This window comes from Mirounga angustirostris, unplaced genomic scaffold (assembly GCF_029215605.1).
Source record: "Mirounga angustirostris isolate CCGP_5_RB_7025 unplaced genomic scaffold, mMirAng1.0.hap1 SCAF_5, whole genome shotgun sequence".
Classification (NCBI taxonomy): domain Eukaryota; kingdom Metazoa; phylum Chordata; class Mammalia; order Carnivora; family Phocidae; genus Mirounga; species Mirounga angustirostris.
The window spans coordinates 41,625,660-41,644,441 of NW_026991713.1; the positions used below are offsets into that span (position 1 = coordinate 41,625,660).

The 18,782-nt window shown below is 35.4% G+C and overlaps 1 protein-coding gene and 1 pseudogene across 9 annotated transcripts in view; one reads left to right on the plus strand and one right to left on the minus strand.

Moving 5' to 3' along the window:
- OSBPL8 (oxysterol binding protein like 8) overlaps positions 1–18,782 on the plus strand; it is a 157,885-nt gene that overhangs the window by 92,503 nt on the left and 46,600 nt on the right. Inside the window, exon 1 of one of the 9 annotated variants that reach the window (XM_045872934.3) lies at positions 12,058–12,260. The exons of the other annotated variants lie outside the window; for them this stretch is intronic. Within the exon in view, the coding sequence (XP_045728890.1) occupies positions 12,116–12,260 (145 nt within the window). The 5' untranslated portion in view covers positions 12,058–12,115. Of the gene's footprint in view, positions 1–12,057; positions 12,261–18,782 lie in introns of those variants that run through there. 9 annotated transcript variants of the gene reach the window in all.
- Positions 3,529–6,643, minus strand: LOC123844958 (ras-related protein Rab-5A-like; annotated as a pseudogene).

Genomic DNA, 18,782 nt, shown 5'->3' on the forward strand with positions numbered 1-18,782 from the left:
CTTTCCTCCCCTCTACTTTTGAAAGTGAAGTGCCAAGGGAGCCTAGAGACTAAATTAAAGCTCATCTCATGGATAGATATTCTGTTCTCACTACATGACATTGAGATTGTTATCAAAGCTTGATGAGTTGCTATAATTCATCTTGTAATTCTTTGGTCATAAAAAGCTATTTTGCATGCTTTTAGCTTTACAAAACCATCTTTCAGTTGTAGTGCTTTATAAGAGAATATAAAATGTTGCTTTGCCAAAACTTAAAGGCAAACTAATTTTTAAATGTTTAAAATTTAAAAACTTTTAGAACTGAAAGTTACCTACTTAATCAGTTACCTGCTTAACCAGTTTTATCAAAATTAATTTAGACCATGCTTGCTTTATCTAGACTTGAATTAAAATGTTATATACTTAGTATTGTGTTTCTCTTATCCGTCAGCAAATTCTCTTAACCCTGCCAAGTCCCTTCACTTGAATTCCCTGGTAGCATTAAACATGACATGATGGGTCTGTGTCTACAACTTAATAGAAAACTTTAAAGTAAAGGGGGATTTTCTTTGCAGAGTTTGCTAGTGTGAAGATGTTGTACCGATTCCCCAGGGTAACAGTTTTAGCCCTCACTGGTATAATCTCAGGTGGCACCTTCATTAAAATGGTTTATAGACAAAAGGAGACCAAGAAGTCAATTTCCTCCATGAATCGAAGCAATTCTTCCTTCCTTGGTAAGATATTTCTAGGATCAATTCTTGAGCATTTATGAGACTACACACACATAACAAATATGTCTTGAATATATGTGTTCTATTTCATGAAAATTGTTTTACCTGAAAGAGTACTTGAATTTATCCGCACTACCTCTAATTTTTTTTTCTCCTAATTGCTGTGCTTTGGTTTGTAGCCATAGTTTGTTTTCATTACAGATAGTATACGTTAAAGGTTATGTTAATTTTCTTCTGAGTTATTGAATCCTCACTGTTAGATTTTTGAAGTTATTTTTTAAGACACAATTGTTTTCTGTTTGAAATTCCTTGTGTTCAGATAGTTGCTTCTTAGAGAGGTATGAAAATATCTATTAAATAATGAAAAAAGGATTATAATATTTGGCAAATTAAAAAAAATGAGAATGAAATATTTTTCTAAATCTCTCTTGTGAAATGTTGCAATATCTATGCTTTTCAAATGTTCCTGTGCTCCTGTAGGGGAAACTGAAATACTTGAAAACATTTATTGAAAAGTGAGAATGAATAATTTAGCTCTGTTTTAAACATCTTTACAAAGATGAGAGGGTTCTCTCTTATCCTTGCCAGGCATTTTTAGTTGCTTCTTATCAAAGCAGTTAAGATGAACATAAAGAATACTAAAAGACACTTTTTCCTCTATAAATATTCTGTGTGCGTGTATCTAATTAAAATATATATGTGTGTGTACATACATATATTTACTTAAGATGTGTGTGTGTTTACTTAAGATAACATTAAAGGATTGTCAAGTATTATTTGCACTAGTCTCTCAGCTCTTTTCTGTTGGGATTTTCTCCCATTTGTTTCCAAAGTCTGGGAGGTTGAGATTACCTTCTTAGCAAGAGTGGTAAAATAGTTTCACCTATAGAGTTAACTGCTACAATTTTCCTTTCCTTATTTGAGGCATGGAAATGCAAGTTTTCTGTATTGTTATGTTAGTAAATGTATAGCAAGATAGTAACTTAATTTACCAATATTTGCATAATTTCTGAGAGAAGATAGTTTCATAGAAATTTTTGTTTTCATTTTGGTTGTTGTAATTTTGAACATACGTAGGTTTTATTTAAGAATGACACAGTGAAGTTTAGCAAACTTTTTTCCAGATAAAGGCAGGGTTTGTGACAGATGGACAAATTCCCCCTGGGGACTAGAGGATTTTCCAAGGGTCTCTCCCATCAAGCTGGCCTTTATTCTGTTTGGTGTACAGAATTCTGTACTAGAAAGCAAGAACAAACCAAATATTCTCAGTCCCAATTTGTAATTAGGAAATTTAGGGACAGGAAGTAGGGAAACATAAGGAAACATGAAAACATGTAAGTGAACTTTACATGTTACACTTCCAGTAATATAGCAAACTAGACATTCAGAAAAAACCTTCCTAGTAAGAACATCAAAATGATGGATATGGTGGGGGTTTTTTGTTTTATATTTTTGTTTTTGTTTCTGTTTTTTATACCACTTTATTCCAACTTGAGCACTTCAATATAAAACTACACACTGGTGAACTGTTTTCCTTACTAATTCTGAATTGCTGTAAGTGTACAAGTTCTGCTAGCAGTTCAACACTTAGATTCAATCATCTCTGACACATGGTAGATCTCATATAATGAAAATACCTAAAATAATTAGTGCAGTATACTGAACTGATCAAAATAAAATGAACTTTGGGAAACGTTTTAAGATTATTACTAACACACTGCAATAATTTATGTTACAAATTACTGATACATTGTTTATTATGATTCTAGCCATGTAGGAACAACTAGACCCCCTTCCTTTCAAAGGGAGAGAAAAGGAAAAATTAGCTGTTTTAGTAACTGTACATTTTGTATACTTTTAAGCAACTCTAAAATACAGAAAAGTAATAAACATATATGGAGACTGCAGTGCAGTACCTTATTTATAGTACCACTGAAGATCAAATTTAAAATAACCAAGTTTGAATGTACATAATTGTTAGTGCCTTGACTTTATTATGTCCAAAGAGAACAAAAGCCTACTCCCTGCCCCAAACAACAAAACCTATGTAATGGCTAGCTGTGATTAAATAGAAATCACATCATGGAATACTTCATCTAAAACTAATGTTGTAATGTATGGGGATTAACATAAGAATAAAAAAATTAAAAAAAAAAAAAAAAGAAATCACAGACACCCGATTTGTTTATTTCTGTTGAAGAGCTCACATGTTTGAAGGGAACACTATCCATTAAGGTGCACTTATCAGTTTTCATATGTCTAAAATAAGATGAGGATACATTTGACTTTTTCTTACCCCACAAAAAATACTAAGACTAGCTATAATTTTGATGCCATTAATGTTTGGTTTTTTCCCCCCCCTGAAGATGTGGGACTGTTTTCTTGTGGTTAATTTGTTAAAATGTGGAATGTTCATCTTAAGTATGCATACTAAGAGAAATTACCAGTAACCTGAATACTGTAGCTAAGCATAAATATCTTTAGAATCTCCTTCTAAAAAAAGAATGTTTTTGAAAAGCTTAAATTAATAAGTTCCAGATCTTTTTCACAGAACTGGCTGGTTAACTGTGGGTTTACATCATCATTTGTCTCTATCCCTGATGGTGAGAAATGATTACCCCTAAACCATCCAAGGAAACAAGCATATACACACAGCTCTCATTCCCCACTTCTACTTCTGAAACATTAGTCAGAGGGTCACATACCTGTTTTTAAAAATTAAGCTCAAAACACTTAAAATAATTCAATATTAGAAATTGACTCTGTCACAAGTCTCTTCTTTTTAGAAGTCATACTGGGCCAGTTAAATGCTCCAGTTCCACTCTTATTAACATTTATGAAGCAGAGAATATTCCAGCAAGTTCAAACTGGAGGTTTAGTTATCACAACACTGACTCCTGGTTGGCTGTGTGGGTTCAGTAGATCTACTCCTCTTCCTCTGGCAGAATTTGCTCCTGGATTCAGTCGTTCATTCTTTGGCAACTTTTTAGCTGTTGCCATGAATATTTCATTTACATTCATTGATGTTTTAGCTGATGTCTCCTTGAGTAATACACTGTTGTCATCTACATAGGACTGTGCTTCCTGGAAATTGATAGCTCTTTTATTTGCAGGATCAGCCTTGTTTCCCGATAAAGCTATTACAGCATTAGGATTGGCTTGCTTCTTAAGTTCTTTAATCCATTTTTTGGCTTTGGCAAAGGACTCGTCATTTGTGATATCATCTACAACTATGGCTGCTTCGGTCCTCTCTAGTACATTGGTGCTAGACTATGGTATTGTTCTTGACCAGCTGCATCTCATATTTCAAGCTTTACTGTTGTGTCATCAAGATAACACAGTTTGGGGGGCACCTGGGTGGCTCAGTCTGTTTTTTGTTTGTTTGTTCGTTTGTTTTTTTAAAGATTTTATTGATTTATTTGACAGAGAGAGACAGCTAGAGAGGGAACACAAGCAGGGGGAGTGGGAAAAGCAGGCACCCAGCTGAGCAGGGAGCCCAGTGCGGGGCTCGATCCCAGGACCCTGGGATCAGGACCCGAGCCGAAGGCAGACGCCTAACGACTGAGCCACCCAGGCGCCCCGTGGCTCAGTCTGTTAAGCATCTGCCTTCAGCTCGGGTCCTGATCCCAGGGTCCTGAGATCAAGTCATGCATCGGGCTCCCTGCTCAGTGGGGACTCTGCTTCTCCCTCTGGCCCTCCCCCATCTCGTGCTCTCTCTCTCTCTGAAATAAATAAATAAATAAATAATAAATAAATAAAATTATTTTTATTTTTAAAGTGCGGTTGAGGGGTGCCTGAGTGCCTCAGTTATTTTGGCATCTGACTCTTGATTTTGGCTCAGGTTATGATCTCAGGGTCATAACATCAAGGCCCACATCACTCTGCGCTCAGTGGGTAGTCTGCTTGAGATTCTCTCCCTCTCCCCTTCCCCCGCTCATTCTCGCCCTCTCTCTCAAATAAATATTTTTTAAAAAACTCGTAATAAAAAGTATAGTTGAACTGTCAACAAAGTAAGGGAATTGGTAGTTGGGGCAGAATTATGGAGAGTGGGAATCCAGAGAGGTGATGAGTTCTAGAGGCAGCATTTGTCCTGACTAGCACTTGTTACTTTCTGAAGTTCTACAGCTTGAGTTTAATGAGAAAAAGGGAGAAAAGTCCTGTGGCCCATTCATGATGGAAATTTGGATTGGAGATCTCTCCATGTGAAATTAGGAGTCCTAGTTAAAAAAAAAAAAAAAAAAAACCTGAAAAATATAGCCATAGAGGAAGATGCTGGTGTAAATGCCTGTCTTGGTTGTGGCTCCAGGTAGAATGGGGGAGAGAGGGACTCTTCTTTGAGAGGCAAAAACATATACTCCTGTGTAGGCTTGGGGCCAGAACTCATCCTATCTCTGTGGCAAAAACAAAAACACCCCTCAGTTTAGTTTAAAATGATCTTTTCCCAAGTGCCTGGAAGAATCGACACGGATACTTGTTAGAGGAGAGGTTTAAACACATGCCTCCAAAAATTACTGATTTTTAGTTATGAGCTTATCCATAAACAAAACAACAAGTTAGCATTATGATGTGGAAAAATCAGTAAAGACATGAGGTGTAATAAGCCACCATCAGAGAGAATCTGCATAAACTACCTACCATCCAGACCAACATCTGCACCAATTAGAATTATAAATGCCAGAATGTGATATAATGGGTTAAAGGCAATATTGAAAGATAATGCTGGGAACTTTTCAGAAGGATGAAAGGCAGGGAACTGGGTGGCTCATTCAGTTAAGTGTCTGCCTCTCGATTTTGGCTCAGGTCATGATCTCAGGGTTGTGAGATTGAGCCCCCGCATTGGGCTCCATGCTCAGCACAGAGTCTGCTTGGGAGTCTCTTGCTTCCTCTTCCTCTGCCCCTCCCCTTGTGTACGCATGCTCGCTCTCTCTTAATAAATAAATAAAATCTTAAAAAAAAAAAAAGGACGAAAGACAACAACTATCTGATTAAGGAGGCCTCACAATTCCCAAGCAGGAATTCTAAACAGTAATAGTTTTATTTTTTTTTTTTCAAGATTTTATTCATTTATTTGAGAGAGAGGGAGAGCGCAGAGGGAGAGTGAGAGGGAGAAGCAAACCCCACTGAGCAGAGAGCCTGATGCAGGACTCGATCCCAGGACCCTGAGATCATGACCTGAGCCGAAAGCAGATGCTTAACCAACTGAGCCACCCAGGAGCCCTAAACAGTAATAGTTTTAATGCTGATACTTGACAAGAAAGAGGGCTGAAAAGTAATGAATTAAGTAAGCATTTATTTATTTATTTTTTAAAAAGATTTTATTTATTCATTTGGGAGAGAGAGCACATGAGAGGGGTTAGGGTCAGAGGGAGAAGCAGACCCCCCGCCGAGCAGGGGGCCCAATGCGGGACTCGATCCAGGGACTCCAGGATCATGACCTGTGCTGAAGGCAGTCACTCAACCAGCCCAGCCACCCAGGTGCCCTTAAGTAAGCATTTAACTTAGTGTTAGAAAAGTAATAGGATAAACCCAAAGTAGATAGAAGGAAGGAAATAATAAATATAAAAGATATAGGTGAGAGCAAGAAAGACAAAGTTGGTTGTTTGAAAAGGCCAATAAAAATTATCAAAACTTGAGCAAGACTAAGGGAAATAAACATTAGGAATAAAAAGACAACTAAAAATATAGGCAAATGTTTAAAAGATAATATAAACTCTAGCCAATAAATTTGAAAAATTAGATGAACAAATTTTTAGAATGATTGTACTTCCCAAAATTTAGTCAGTAATAGGAAATTCTAGTGATTTTTGTACTCTAATTAGTAATATAGATTATCTTTACAAAGACATTATAGGCCAAGATAGATTTACAAACAAGTTCTACTGAACATTTAAAGAAAAATATAACTCCAATCTCACCTTAGAACTGTATTTCATTAAGTCTAAAAAAGTACCCCTTCTCCTACTTTAACATCTCTGAAATTGGGTTAGATCTTTTTTTTTGTTTTCTGGGGGTGGAGGGGAAGGTTGGGGGGCAGGAGCAGAGGCAGAGGGAGAGAGAGACTCTGAAACAGACTCCATGCTGGGGCGGGGGGGGCTCAGTTTCTTGATTTTGGCTCAGGTCATGATCTTGTGGTTGTGGGATTTAGTCCCGAGTTGAGCTCTGTGTCCAGCTGAGAGTCAGCTTCAGATTCTCTCTCCCTCTCCCACCCACCCACCCACACACACACACACTCTCTCTCTCTCTCAAATAAATAAATAAAATCTTTTAAAAAAACTATGATGTCATTTGACATACAGGTTAAAGAAGAAAAACTATGTCATCATCCCATCAATAAAATGTATTTGAGGGTGCCTGGGTGGCTCAGTCGTTAAGCGTCTGTCTTCGGCTCAGGTCATGATCCCAGGGTCCTGGGATCGAGGCCTACATCGGGCTCCCTGCTCGGCGGGAAGCCTGCTTCTCCCTCTCCCACTCCCTCTGCTTGTGTTCCTGCTCTCGCAGTCTCTCTCTCTGTCAAATAAATAAATAAATAAAATCATGGGCGCCTGGGTGGCTCAGTTGGTTAAGCGACTGCCTTCGGCTCAGGTCATGATCCTGGAGTCCCAGGATTGAGTCCCGGCATCAGGCTCCCTGCTCGGCAGGGAGCCTGCTTCTCCCTCTGACCCTCCCCCCTCTCATGTGCTCTCTGTCTCTCTCATTCTCTCTGTCTCAAATAAATAAATAAAATCTTTAAAAAAAAAATGTATTTGAAAATGTTAACGTCCGTTCATGATACAAAATCTTTTAGCAAATTAGAAATAGAAAGGAACTCTTTCTTAACCTTGTAAAGTTAGAATTAGGAACAAAGGTGTATACCATCTACACTTCATTTCAGCATTGTACTTGGAATTTAGCTAGTGAATAAGGTAAAAAGAAATAAAAAAGGAGCAAATTTTATTTGTAGTTAGTATAGTTGTTTATACAGAAGCTCTCCCAAATTCACAGATAAATTATTAAAGTTATTAAGAAATTACTGGTTACATGTTAACTGTGGTTGTATGTACCAGTAACAAGTGGTTAGAAAAATGCAGTTCAAAAAATACCACTTAAAGTAACAGAAAATAAGGTACATAGCAATAAGTCTAATAAATCTAACATAGTATCTTTATGTAGAAAAGTATAACACTAAGATATGGTGTATTCTCAATAAATGAAGAGACATACCATGTTTCCAGTAGGAAAAATCAATATTATTAGTGTGTCAGTTCTCAAACTGATTTTATCTGTTCAAGGTATTTTGAATCCATATCTCAACAGGGTTTTTTCATGGTACTTGATAAGATTATCCTTAGTCTAGGGAGAACAAAGGGCAAAGAAGAGTCAAGACCCTCCTGAAGAAGCAGAGCCAGGCAAGGGTCAGGGGCTATTTAATACTTACCATAATGCTCCAGTAAGTAAGACAGGAGGTGTTGTTGCTGAAATAGAGACAAATGAAACACCCAACAACAGAGACTTAGAAATAATGTTACACATTAGAGTTCTACATGACACTGTGGCAAAAGCAAAACTACGGAAAAACAGTAAAAAGGTCAGTTCTTTACAGGAGTTAGCAGGGAGGCAGCAGTGACTAAGCAGAGCACAGATTTTTATGGTAGTGAAGATGCTCTGTATGATACTGTAATGATAGCTACATGTCATTATGCATTTATCCAAACCCATGGATGGCATGTACAACATTAAAAAGTGAACCCTAAGATAAACTGTGGAATTTGAGTGATTATGATATGTCAACATAGGTTCATCAATTAGAAGAAATGTACTGCTCTGGTGAGGAGAATTGATAATAGGGGAGGCCATGCATATATGGAGGCAGGGAGGTATATGGGACATCTCTGTACCTTTCTCTCAGTTTTGCTGTGAACCTAAAACTGCTCTAAAAAATAAAATTTTTTTTTTAAAGATTTTATTTATAATTTGACAGAGAGCGTGAGAGGGAACACAGGCAGGGGGAGTGGGAGAGGGAGAAGCGGGCTTCCCACGGGGCAGGAAGCCCGCTGGGGGGCTCGATCCTAGGACCCTGGGATAATGACCTGAGCCGAAAGCAGACACTTAACGACTGAGCCACCCAGGCGCCCCAAAAATAAAATCTTAAAAAAAAAAAAAAAAAAAAAAGTAGAATGGCACGAGCCAAGCTACTCATGCTGTTTGACAAAGTCCAAGTATGGGGGACGATCCTGAAAACAGGAGACTCCACAGCTGGCTCCTTCTATTCTCTTTCGTTTCATTTATGGCAATCTTTATAGTTGTGGGAATATTTCTGGGCTGGCTCCTGCTATTCTCTTTCATTTTGTTTATGGCAATCTTTATAATTGTGGGAATATTTCTGGGCTGGCTCCTGCTATTCTTTTTCATTTTATTTATGGCAATCTTTATAATTGTGGGAATATTTCTGGGGTTTCGTGATAAGGTGACTACTCATCTTAGTTACGCCTATCTAAGCAATCATAATGAAACTAATTCCACGAAGAATTAGTTTCTATAGAACAAAATAACAAGACGGTCACGCTCTGTCTAGCACCTTTCTCTTTGCGTACTGTTTTTTAGTTTTAGCGAAAGCCAATAAGCAGAAATCAATAAAGGTCATGTTAATCATTACAAAGGAAAAATGAAAGAAGGCTATGGCTGTAATCCAGAAAATGATCTAAGATTTGGAAAAACAAAAATATCTTAACATATAAATAAAGTTCCTCCGAGGCTGTCAGGAGGAGATGCTTGCAACCTGATCCTGTACCTGTGTCTCCTCATTCGCCAACACCGTCCTTTCCTACAAGAGACCCACCCCAGCTGGAGCTGGACTCTGGCAGTAGAACATTTCAGTGTACTGGAAGTGTACTCACCTTATCCAAACATCATAGCATGGGGGAACAGAGAAGAAACATCATCAGCCTACTATCAAGACAAGCCAAAGTTAGAAAAAATTGGGCAGAGTTCACCCAAACAGTTTGTCCTTGGTTTACAAAGAGATAGTACAGTGGTAGGGGACATTTTGGGTGATGACAGCTCTTTTATATTGAGTATCCTGTTTCCTGTATCCCATGCATTCTTACTTTTGTTATCACTTTTTGGTAAAATACAATTCTAGTACAGCCATTCTCAAGTGGGGTTGTATGAGGGAAGTAAGGCCTATAGAAAATAATTTAAGTGAATATTTTCTCAGTTCTCCCAAGGATTATGGTGCATGGGTAGAGCCATTATAGATGTATGGGAGAAAAGGTTAATTCATTTTGAAAAGTGGATATTTCAATGCAGTAGGCCTAATGAATCCCAGGTGAGAAGGACTGCTCTAGTAAATTATTTGAAAATACTCATGGAAAGTAAATTTTAGACCTTACATGTTTAAAAATACCTTTATTTTACCCTAATATGTAGTTGATAGTTTGGCTGGGTATGGAATTTTAAGTTGGAAGTCATTTTCCTTCTAATTTTGAAAGCACTGCTTATATTTTGGTCCTGATTCTGGAATTACTGGTGATGTCAATAGCTTATCTGCTTCCTGATCTAGAGGAAGTTGGTGTTATGAATTATCTGCAAAAGGATTCTTTGGTATAAATAGGGCTGGTTCTCAGTTTTTGCCATTGCTGGTTTGTGATTCAGCTTTCTGGGATATGCAAGACAGTGACTACTTGTTAATCTCATGCTTTCCAATGTCAAATATATGTTGTTATTGTATCCTATCCTGGATCCATACTTGTGGAATACGTACCCATACTTTCTATTTTTAAGAAATTACCCCTTTCTTACAATTTTAGTTTTAGGAGAGAACACATTAGGTTAGTGTCTTCCTTCTGCCATTTTAACCTGAAACCCTTCTAAATTTTACATATATTATCCAATTTCATCCTAATAACAATGTGGTAATATAGGTAATATTATTAGCATTTTATAGGTGAGGAAACAGAGACCCATGGAAATTAACATAATTGCTAAAATGCATCCAGCTGGGATTTGAACCCAGGCAGTTTAATTTCAAATCCTGCTTAACCATTAACACAACAATGCCTTGAGAGTCAAGCACCATTGTATGAATTATAATTATTTCTCTCTTGTCTATAATTAATGGTCATTTATATTTCATGACATGGAGAAAAGCAAAACAAACAAAACAACCCAAATCCCTGTTGTAGTTGTAATTATCAACTGTAAACTTATTTTTACCATTATTTGATTTTTGAAATGCCTTTGCCCAATAAAGAACATGTTACATAAAGGAAATTAAATTTATTTGTTAGTGTACTTTCTAGTAAAGAGAAACAGACTTAGATTATATAGGATGTTATTGTATAGGAGTGGAGAAATAGCCTTGAAATGTATGCACTATAGGAGGAAGGAAACTGAGATCGTATAGTAAAGTACCTATAAAAATGAACCACTGTCAGTTGAAATTTTAATGGTAGTTATAAAGAGATAGCATAGACTATAAATTTGGCTATTGGCACTTCACTGTTAGATTTAATAATGTGAGAATCATACCAGTAACTTAGTTTTAACCTAGTAAAGAAAGGTATTCCATTTGTTATTGTGGTAATAAAGCTGCATTTTTCTTTAAATAGAGTTTTAAGTGGAAAATCCTTATTGGTAGATGATATATTTTGAAAAGTTTAAATGCGTTGACCAGGAACTACAGCAGCTCCTATCTGTTTCAAGAGAACATGTGTTAGAGCAGTCAGCATTATTGTGGTGTCTTTTCAGTCTTCCTTCTGGATTGGTTTGCATTAACATTGTCTTAATGACTCATATGTCCTTGCTAGAGGTAGAACTTAAATATTTATTTTCCACTTTAGCTGTTAGAATCCATAAAAATTGTACTTGAAAGAATATCTTTCCTTATGAATTCTTAAACATGACTGAGGTACGCAGTGGATTAGATATAGATCTAGAGGCTTCAGGAAAGATAAACAGTGTTATATTTATATCCATTTATGAGGAAAGCAAAAACTGGAAAGAATCGGAAGAGGTGGGAAGTGTGGCAGATACTACAAAAACATAACGGATATGAGAAAAGGGTTGCATTTTACTTCATCCTGAATCTCTAAGTATTGATCTTGCTTTGTTTTTACTAAAGCAGCAACTCAGTTCAGGGCATTGCTGGTTTGATAAAAAGGTAAAACATCAGTGGAATTGCCTTTCTTGTTTATCAGTTCATTAAAAAAAAAACAAACCAACAACCCACTAGCAAGGCTTAATGCCTTTTCTGTTTATTGCTGATTTGACAGTCTCTGGTCCTTCTCCTTTGCTGTTAAATGTGTGTGTCCTTTGTTTGTGCTGGTGGGTTTCGCTACATTTGGATGTGAGAGAAAAGCCTCTCATTGCCATACTGATCTAATTAGCCTTCTGGGTGAACATAATACGTTAAATAGACCTTCTAAGCCATGAAAGAAGAGAGCTCACAACAACGTAGATTTTCTTCCTGTACTGTGGTTTCGCCTGTTTTATTTCCTCCACGAATTGATGGCCAAAAGCTTGTCCGGAATGCTTCATTTGGAGGATACAATGAACTTTCTCCTTCCTTGCCAGGTTTGTTTGTTTAATCTTGCATTCTTTTCTTAATTTCTTGCAGGCTTTTCATTAAACTAGATATTCCAGCATCTTAAAACTGCTTTCATTTAAATGAAACAGATTCTGTAGTGAAAGGTTCAGTTTTAGTGACTGCTGCTATATGGCTTGGCTTTTCCATGTTTTCTCTTAAAATCTCTTAAGCCCAAACTTGACAACTAGTGATTCAGTGAATTACAAATCTTGCATTGCTGATAGCATGAATTTTTGCTTTAATTATAGAAATAAATATTATAATCCTTTGATAAAATTAAAACCTTTTTTGGACTTGAGATAAATTAACATTCTATAAATAAGCAAATTAATCTGAGGTTTTTGCAAATGAAACCCAGATATTTAATATTGATAGTAACTATGTTAAAATTGCTGTTTAGTTTAAGCTTTAATGGTTCAGGTCCTGACTAAAGTGAAGTTTTCTGTCCAAGTATAATTTTTGAAATAGCCTTCTTGTTGTTAGATGTGTCTTTGTATAATTAGTGTGTGCTAAGAAATTGTTATTTTTAAGGTAACAATTTTAAAATGAAATTAGGCACTTGACAGCTATGATTCAGACATTAAATAATTGGTTTATGAAATAGGTCTTTAATTGTATGAAAAAGATTTATTATAGCAAATATTTGGATATATATTTTAAAATATTTTAAAATCTCTATTTTCCTTTCAAAATTTAAATTGCAACATAATTTTTTCTAGTCTTTTGAGGTTATATTTTTCTTTTAAAATGAAAATATTCTTTCAATACTCATGGCAAAGAAATCACTGAAACTGGTGCTTGCTTTAACCATCTCTAGATTTTTCTGACACGTTTTGTTAAATTTGAATTATGTTTTCTGCTTTCACACTAACATTTATTCTTGGCTTTTTATGAATATTCATGCTGATAGGTGGTATATGCATTATTTTGAGATAGTGAAACACCGTATAGATGGTGCTACCTGGACAATTAAATAAATCATTATAAATTCACTGATTTCTTTTCTGACAGTGTTTTCACAAAAGAATTGGGAACCATAGTCCTGAACTGTTGCCTAAGTAGCATAAGCTATAAACAGCATTCATAATCTGTATTTCATCTTCTCAGTATAGCATGGTTACTATCATGCTTCTTATGTTCTCAAAATGGTGTACATTTTAGTTATTTGTCTTTGTTCAGAAGTGTCTTTGAAAATACAACATGCTGAAAAATTTGAAAGTTAAATACTCTATTTGCTTTTATGGTGTGACTTAGTTCTATTTCTGTGTGTGTTTCTGTATTTTATTTTTTAAGCTAGCAAGCTTGTAGCAAATGTTTGCTGACCTTCATGCAATGATTCTACTTAATATTAAAGAATAATCATGTGACTACTAAACAACAGAAAACTTCACTTTTATTAAAAGTTTGCTATTTACTTAATTAGGTAACTAAAGGCAGAATTGTCAATTTCTCTTGTCAAAGAATATATTGAAGGTCACCCTGGATTGATTTATTTGAATGGAAAAGTAAATGGTTGGCTTTGTTTTCTAATTCTTGAAATAAAGAAAATCATATTCATAGGGATGCTTCCATATCCCCCTTTTTACAACCAACAGTTGTACTGCAACTAGCCACAATAGGAAGCTCTTTATGTTGCATTTTATCAGCTAAGAAATAGAATGGAATTAGGTACTTCAGAAAAGTGGCTTTTATGTTGTTGTTTTTCCAGTTAAAAAATAAAACATATTTCTTCTGGGACCTTTCATTTTACTGAAAAAAATTTTAGATGCGTTTGTTTTTACCTGACATTATTAGAGGAGAGGTTCTGTGTTAGTGATATTGAAAGATCATTTTGCCTTACTACTTTGAACATAACCTTCTTTTCATTTTAGTTTCCTTAGGAAAAAATTACTTTTTTGGCTTTCTACCTTAAGAAATATATTGGTTTGGCCTTTTTCTTTATGATGAGCTATAATATAGAAATGGTACCACCTGCCCATGTATTTCCAATAACACCATAGTGCTTTTTTTTTTTTTTTAAGTTCATGTTTGCTTATCTGTTTCTTTCCGCAATCTCAGGTATAACTTCTAGATATGCTTATTGGACCAATCTCTAGAATAGTACCAGAAAATTGGAGTAAATAAACTTTGAGCAAATAAATCACTTATGGGCAAACTGTGTGAGCTTTAGTGCACAGATAGGTTTCTTTTTACTATATTTTGACTCTCAGAGTTTTTTTTTTAGTACAATTTCTTGATTCTTGGCTATGTTCATTACAGTTAATATTAATGTAGCTATATTTGTAAATACATTTTAGCAAGACTGAAGCAGCATAAAGCTTGCTTTATTATATCTAAACATTATTGAACCAAATTTATTACGGAAGTATCTGAAAGGTTATACCTTGTCAATGATGATAGCACTTGTATTCTGTTAACAAATTAGAAGTTAGGGACATGGTGTTAATTTATTTAGGGATAATATTCCATTGGGTTAGTAGGAGGAAGTAAACTCTGTGTATTACTACACTACTTAAAAATATTTTTGTGACCACAGATTTAGGGAAGACTTTCTTAAGACCAAAAAGCACTAACCATTAAGAATGAGATGGCTAAATTTGACTACCTTAAAATTGAGTGGTTTATAAAAAAAAAAAAAAATGCAGATAATAAAAAGACAAGAATAGGGAGTTATTTGTAACATATAGCTGGCAAAGGGCCAGTATCTGGAATACATCAAGAATTCCTATATAAATCAATAAGAAAAAGATAGACTCTGTGTGTGTGTGTGTGTGTGTGTATATATATATATATATTTTTTTTTTTTTTTTTTAATGCACAAAAGATTAGGGCTTCTGGGTGGCTCAGTCAGTTAAGCATCTGACTCCTGGTTTTGGCTCAGGTCATGATCTCATGGATTGTGGGATTGAGCCCCTTGTCAGGCTCCATGCTCCATGGGGAGCCTGCTTAAAGATTCTCTCCCTCTGCTCCTCCCCCTGGGTATGTGAGCGTGTGCATGTGCGCACTCTCTCAAATAAATAAATCTTTAAAAAAAAAATAAATGCACAAAGGATCTGAGGAGGTCCTTCACAAAGAGAAAGTTAAAATGGCTAATTAAAAGTGCTCAACATCATTAATAGTCAGGGACATGCAAACTAGAAGCCCATTATACCATTGATATACACACCCCAGAGATTAGCAAAAATATTAAAAATTTGTCAATATTGATGTTACCATGGATATGGAGAAAGGAGAACTCTTACTATTAGTAGAAAAATAAACAATTTGGTATCCTTAAAGTTGAAGAACACATATACTATAACCCAGGAATTCTAGAATTCAAAGAAACTCACAGGTAGGTGTGTGTATATATATATATATATACATATATATATATATACATATATACATATATACATATACATATACACACATACACACCAGGATATACTTCCAAGAATATTTGTGGCACCATTGTTCATAAGAGGGACAAATTAGGAACAACCCAAATGTTTATCTACAGTAGATGGATAAATAGTGGTATAGTTACGCAATGGGATTCTAATCTGCAATAAAAATGAATGAAATACCTGCTTGACATGCTGGTAAAGAATGTTTGCAAAAGTCAAGATAAGTTGCCTTTGAGAAGATTAGATTGTGATCAAGAATGGTGCTGGGAAGTGGGGAGGATCTTACAGGATTTTGACATTTGTTATTTTTATTTGGTGGTGGTTATGCCAATATTCACTGTATACATTAAATTATACATATTTTATGCATTTTCTGAAGCTATTCTATATTTTATGTATTTAATAAAATAATTACAAATAACAGTGGAGTCCAGTTTTGTTAATTTTTGCAACAAATTATCAAATTTTTATGTTTGAAAGGGTGAATAAGGATTAGACCTTTCTTTTCAGGAATTCACAGTCAAGTATGGAATATGAACATGAAAACAAATAATTGAAGTATATTGTGATAAATAGGGTAGTACAAATATGTATGAAATGCTATATATCTCGGAGAAGGGAGAGCTAACTATTCCTACACAGAGCAAGGCCACCAACAAGAGGTGGCCTTGGGTCTTGAGAGGCACCTAGCATTCTAAAAATAGCATGAATTTTAAAGTTAGACCTAAGTTTGAATTAGCTCTGATACTTACATTAGTCAAGTTACTTAATTTCTGTGAACCCTGGCTTTTTCAATTATATAAAATATAGTTAATATGTGGGGTTTTTTTGTGGTGGTGTTTTAAAAATTAGTAGGTAAAACATCTAGCATAGTGTCATAATCACACGTGTTCTTACAAGTGGATGTTGGTTCCTTTATTGTTTTCATTAATATGTTAATTATTACTGTTGATGAATTAATAAGAATTAGGTGCAAAATAAGTTAAAGGGATATAGACTAAGTGAGGAAGGATGCCAAAGCAGGAGAGGTCTAATAAACTGGAAGAATAGAGAAGGCTGAGTTTTTATTTATTTTTTTATTGAGGCATAACTTACACAGAAAAGTTAAAGGCACAACCTTTTGAATTTTAAGTTACATATAGACCCATGTAGCCACTTTCCAGAACCACAGAAGAGTGCCTCTTGCCCCTCCCAGTCAATTCCTTCTACTAACAGAGGTAAACCACCCTAACAACCTCTACCCCTATAGATCAGGTTTGCCAGTTCCTGAACTGTATATAAATGGAGTCATACAGTATGTGCTTTTTTTTTTTTTAATGGAAAGACATGGCTTTTTTTGCTCAATATTGTGTCTCTTGTTTTCTGTAGTAGTAATTGGTTCTTTTAATTACTACTACATTGCTGTGTAACATTCCATTGTGCAAATATATTCATTTATTCAACCTTAATAACCATTTGAGTTGGCTTCAGACTTTGGCTATTACGAATAAAGCTGCTGTGAACATTTTTGTATCTTACTTTGATGAATATACACAACCATTTCTGTTGGGTATATCTGGATTAGAATTGCTTTGTGTTAGAATATCCATAAATTCCGCTTTAGTATGTAGTTTCAAATAGTTTTCCAAAGTGGTTATGTCCCATTATACTCTCACCAGTAGTGAATAGAGTTCCAGTTGCTCCACATTCTAATCTGTACTTGGAAGGTAGTATCCCTTTAATTTTAGCCATTTTGGTGGGGATATAGATTTCTGTATCATTGAGGCAGTTGGGAGGATAGTAGGAAGAGAATTTACTACCTAAAATCACTAACAAGGAAACTTGGTAAAAAGTCATGATCTGAAATTGCTCTGCATTATTAATAATGGTCAATAATGTGTTATAGGCTTCAGAATTTTGTCTATAAATACCACTTTTTTAAAAAAATAGAGGAGTAATTTTAAAGTAATTTTGAATCTCCACACATGGTAGAAAATAATAATTCATTAATATTAAGAATTACTTATTACAGGGGTGCCTGGGTTGCTCAGTTGGTTAAGCGTCTGCCTTCGGCTCAGATCATGATCCCAGGGTCCTGAATTGAGCCCCACATCAGTCTCCCTGCTTGGTGGGGAGCCTGCTCCTCCTCCCACTGCCACTCCCCCTGCTTCTGCTTGCTCTCTCTCTCTGTCAAATAAATAAATAAAATCTTAAAAAAAAAAAATTCTCCCTCACCCTCTGTCCCTCCCCCCATGCTCACGTGCTCTCTAAAATAAATAAATCTTAAAAAAGAATTACTTATTATAAAATGTTACTCTGAATAAATATTTTAGAATTTTTAAACTGAATTAAGTAACTTTGGTTTGCTTTATACTAAAGTCTAAAATTTTGGTAAGTTATTTAAAATTTCATGTTGCATTTATGAAATAGTTTTGTTTCCCCCTAGTATTGGGATTGAGTGATCCTCCTTAACAGAGTTGGGGGGTGGGGGAAGATACCTTCTTCATATTACAGAAAACAATGCAGTAAAATCTCTGGATTAGGAAATTGGAATGGATTTGTTTTTAGCTAATAAAAGCCAAATAGAGAAAAATGGTATTATTAATATGTTAGAAATAATTTTTAAATGCTTCAGGCACTGGTGCTACTGATGATTATTTAAGTGCTGCTTTATGAATAATTATGTATGCATTTTTAATATAGGCTTTTATTGGACTTAGAACAAATTATTATAGGGAAGAGTTAATAATACTTGCCCTCAAAAGTAGAAGGAACATCTTTAAGTTGAGTACTGCTCCTTTTATACCCGCCACGCAAATTTCAGTATTAACATTTCTCTAATTGTACTTTTTTTTTTTTTTTAGATTTTATTTATTTATTTGACACAGAGCGAGAGCAGGAACACAAGCAGGGGGAGAGGGAGAGGGAGAAGCAGACTTCCTGCTGAGCAGGGAGCCCAATGCGGGGCTCGATCCCAGGACCCTGGGATCATGACCCAAGCCAAAGGCAGATGCTCAACCGACTGAGCCACCCAGGCACCCCTCTCTAATTGTACTCTTAATAACATTAATCTGTTAATTGCTTTTGGCATAGTGTTATGTTAATGTGTTACATGATTGCAGGGATCTGTGCATGTTCATC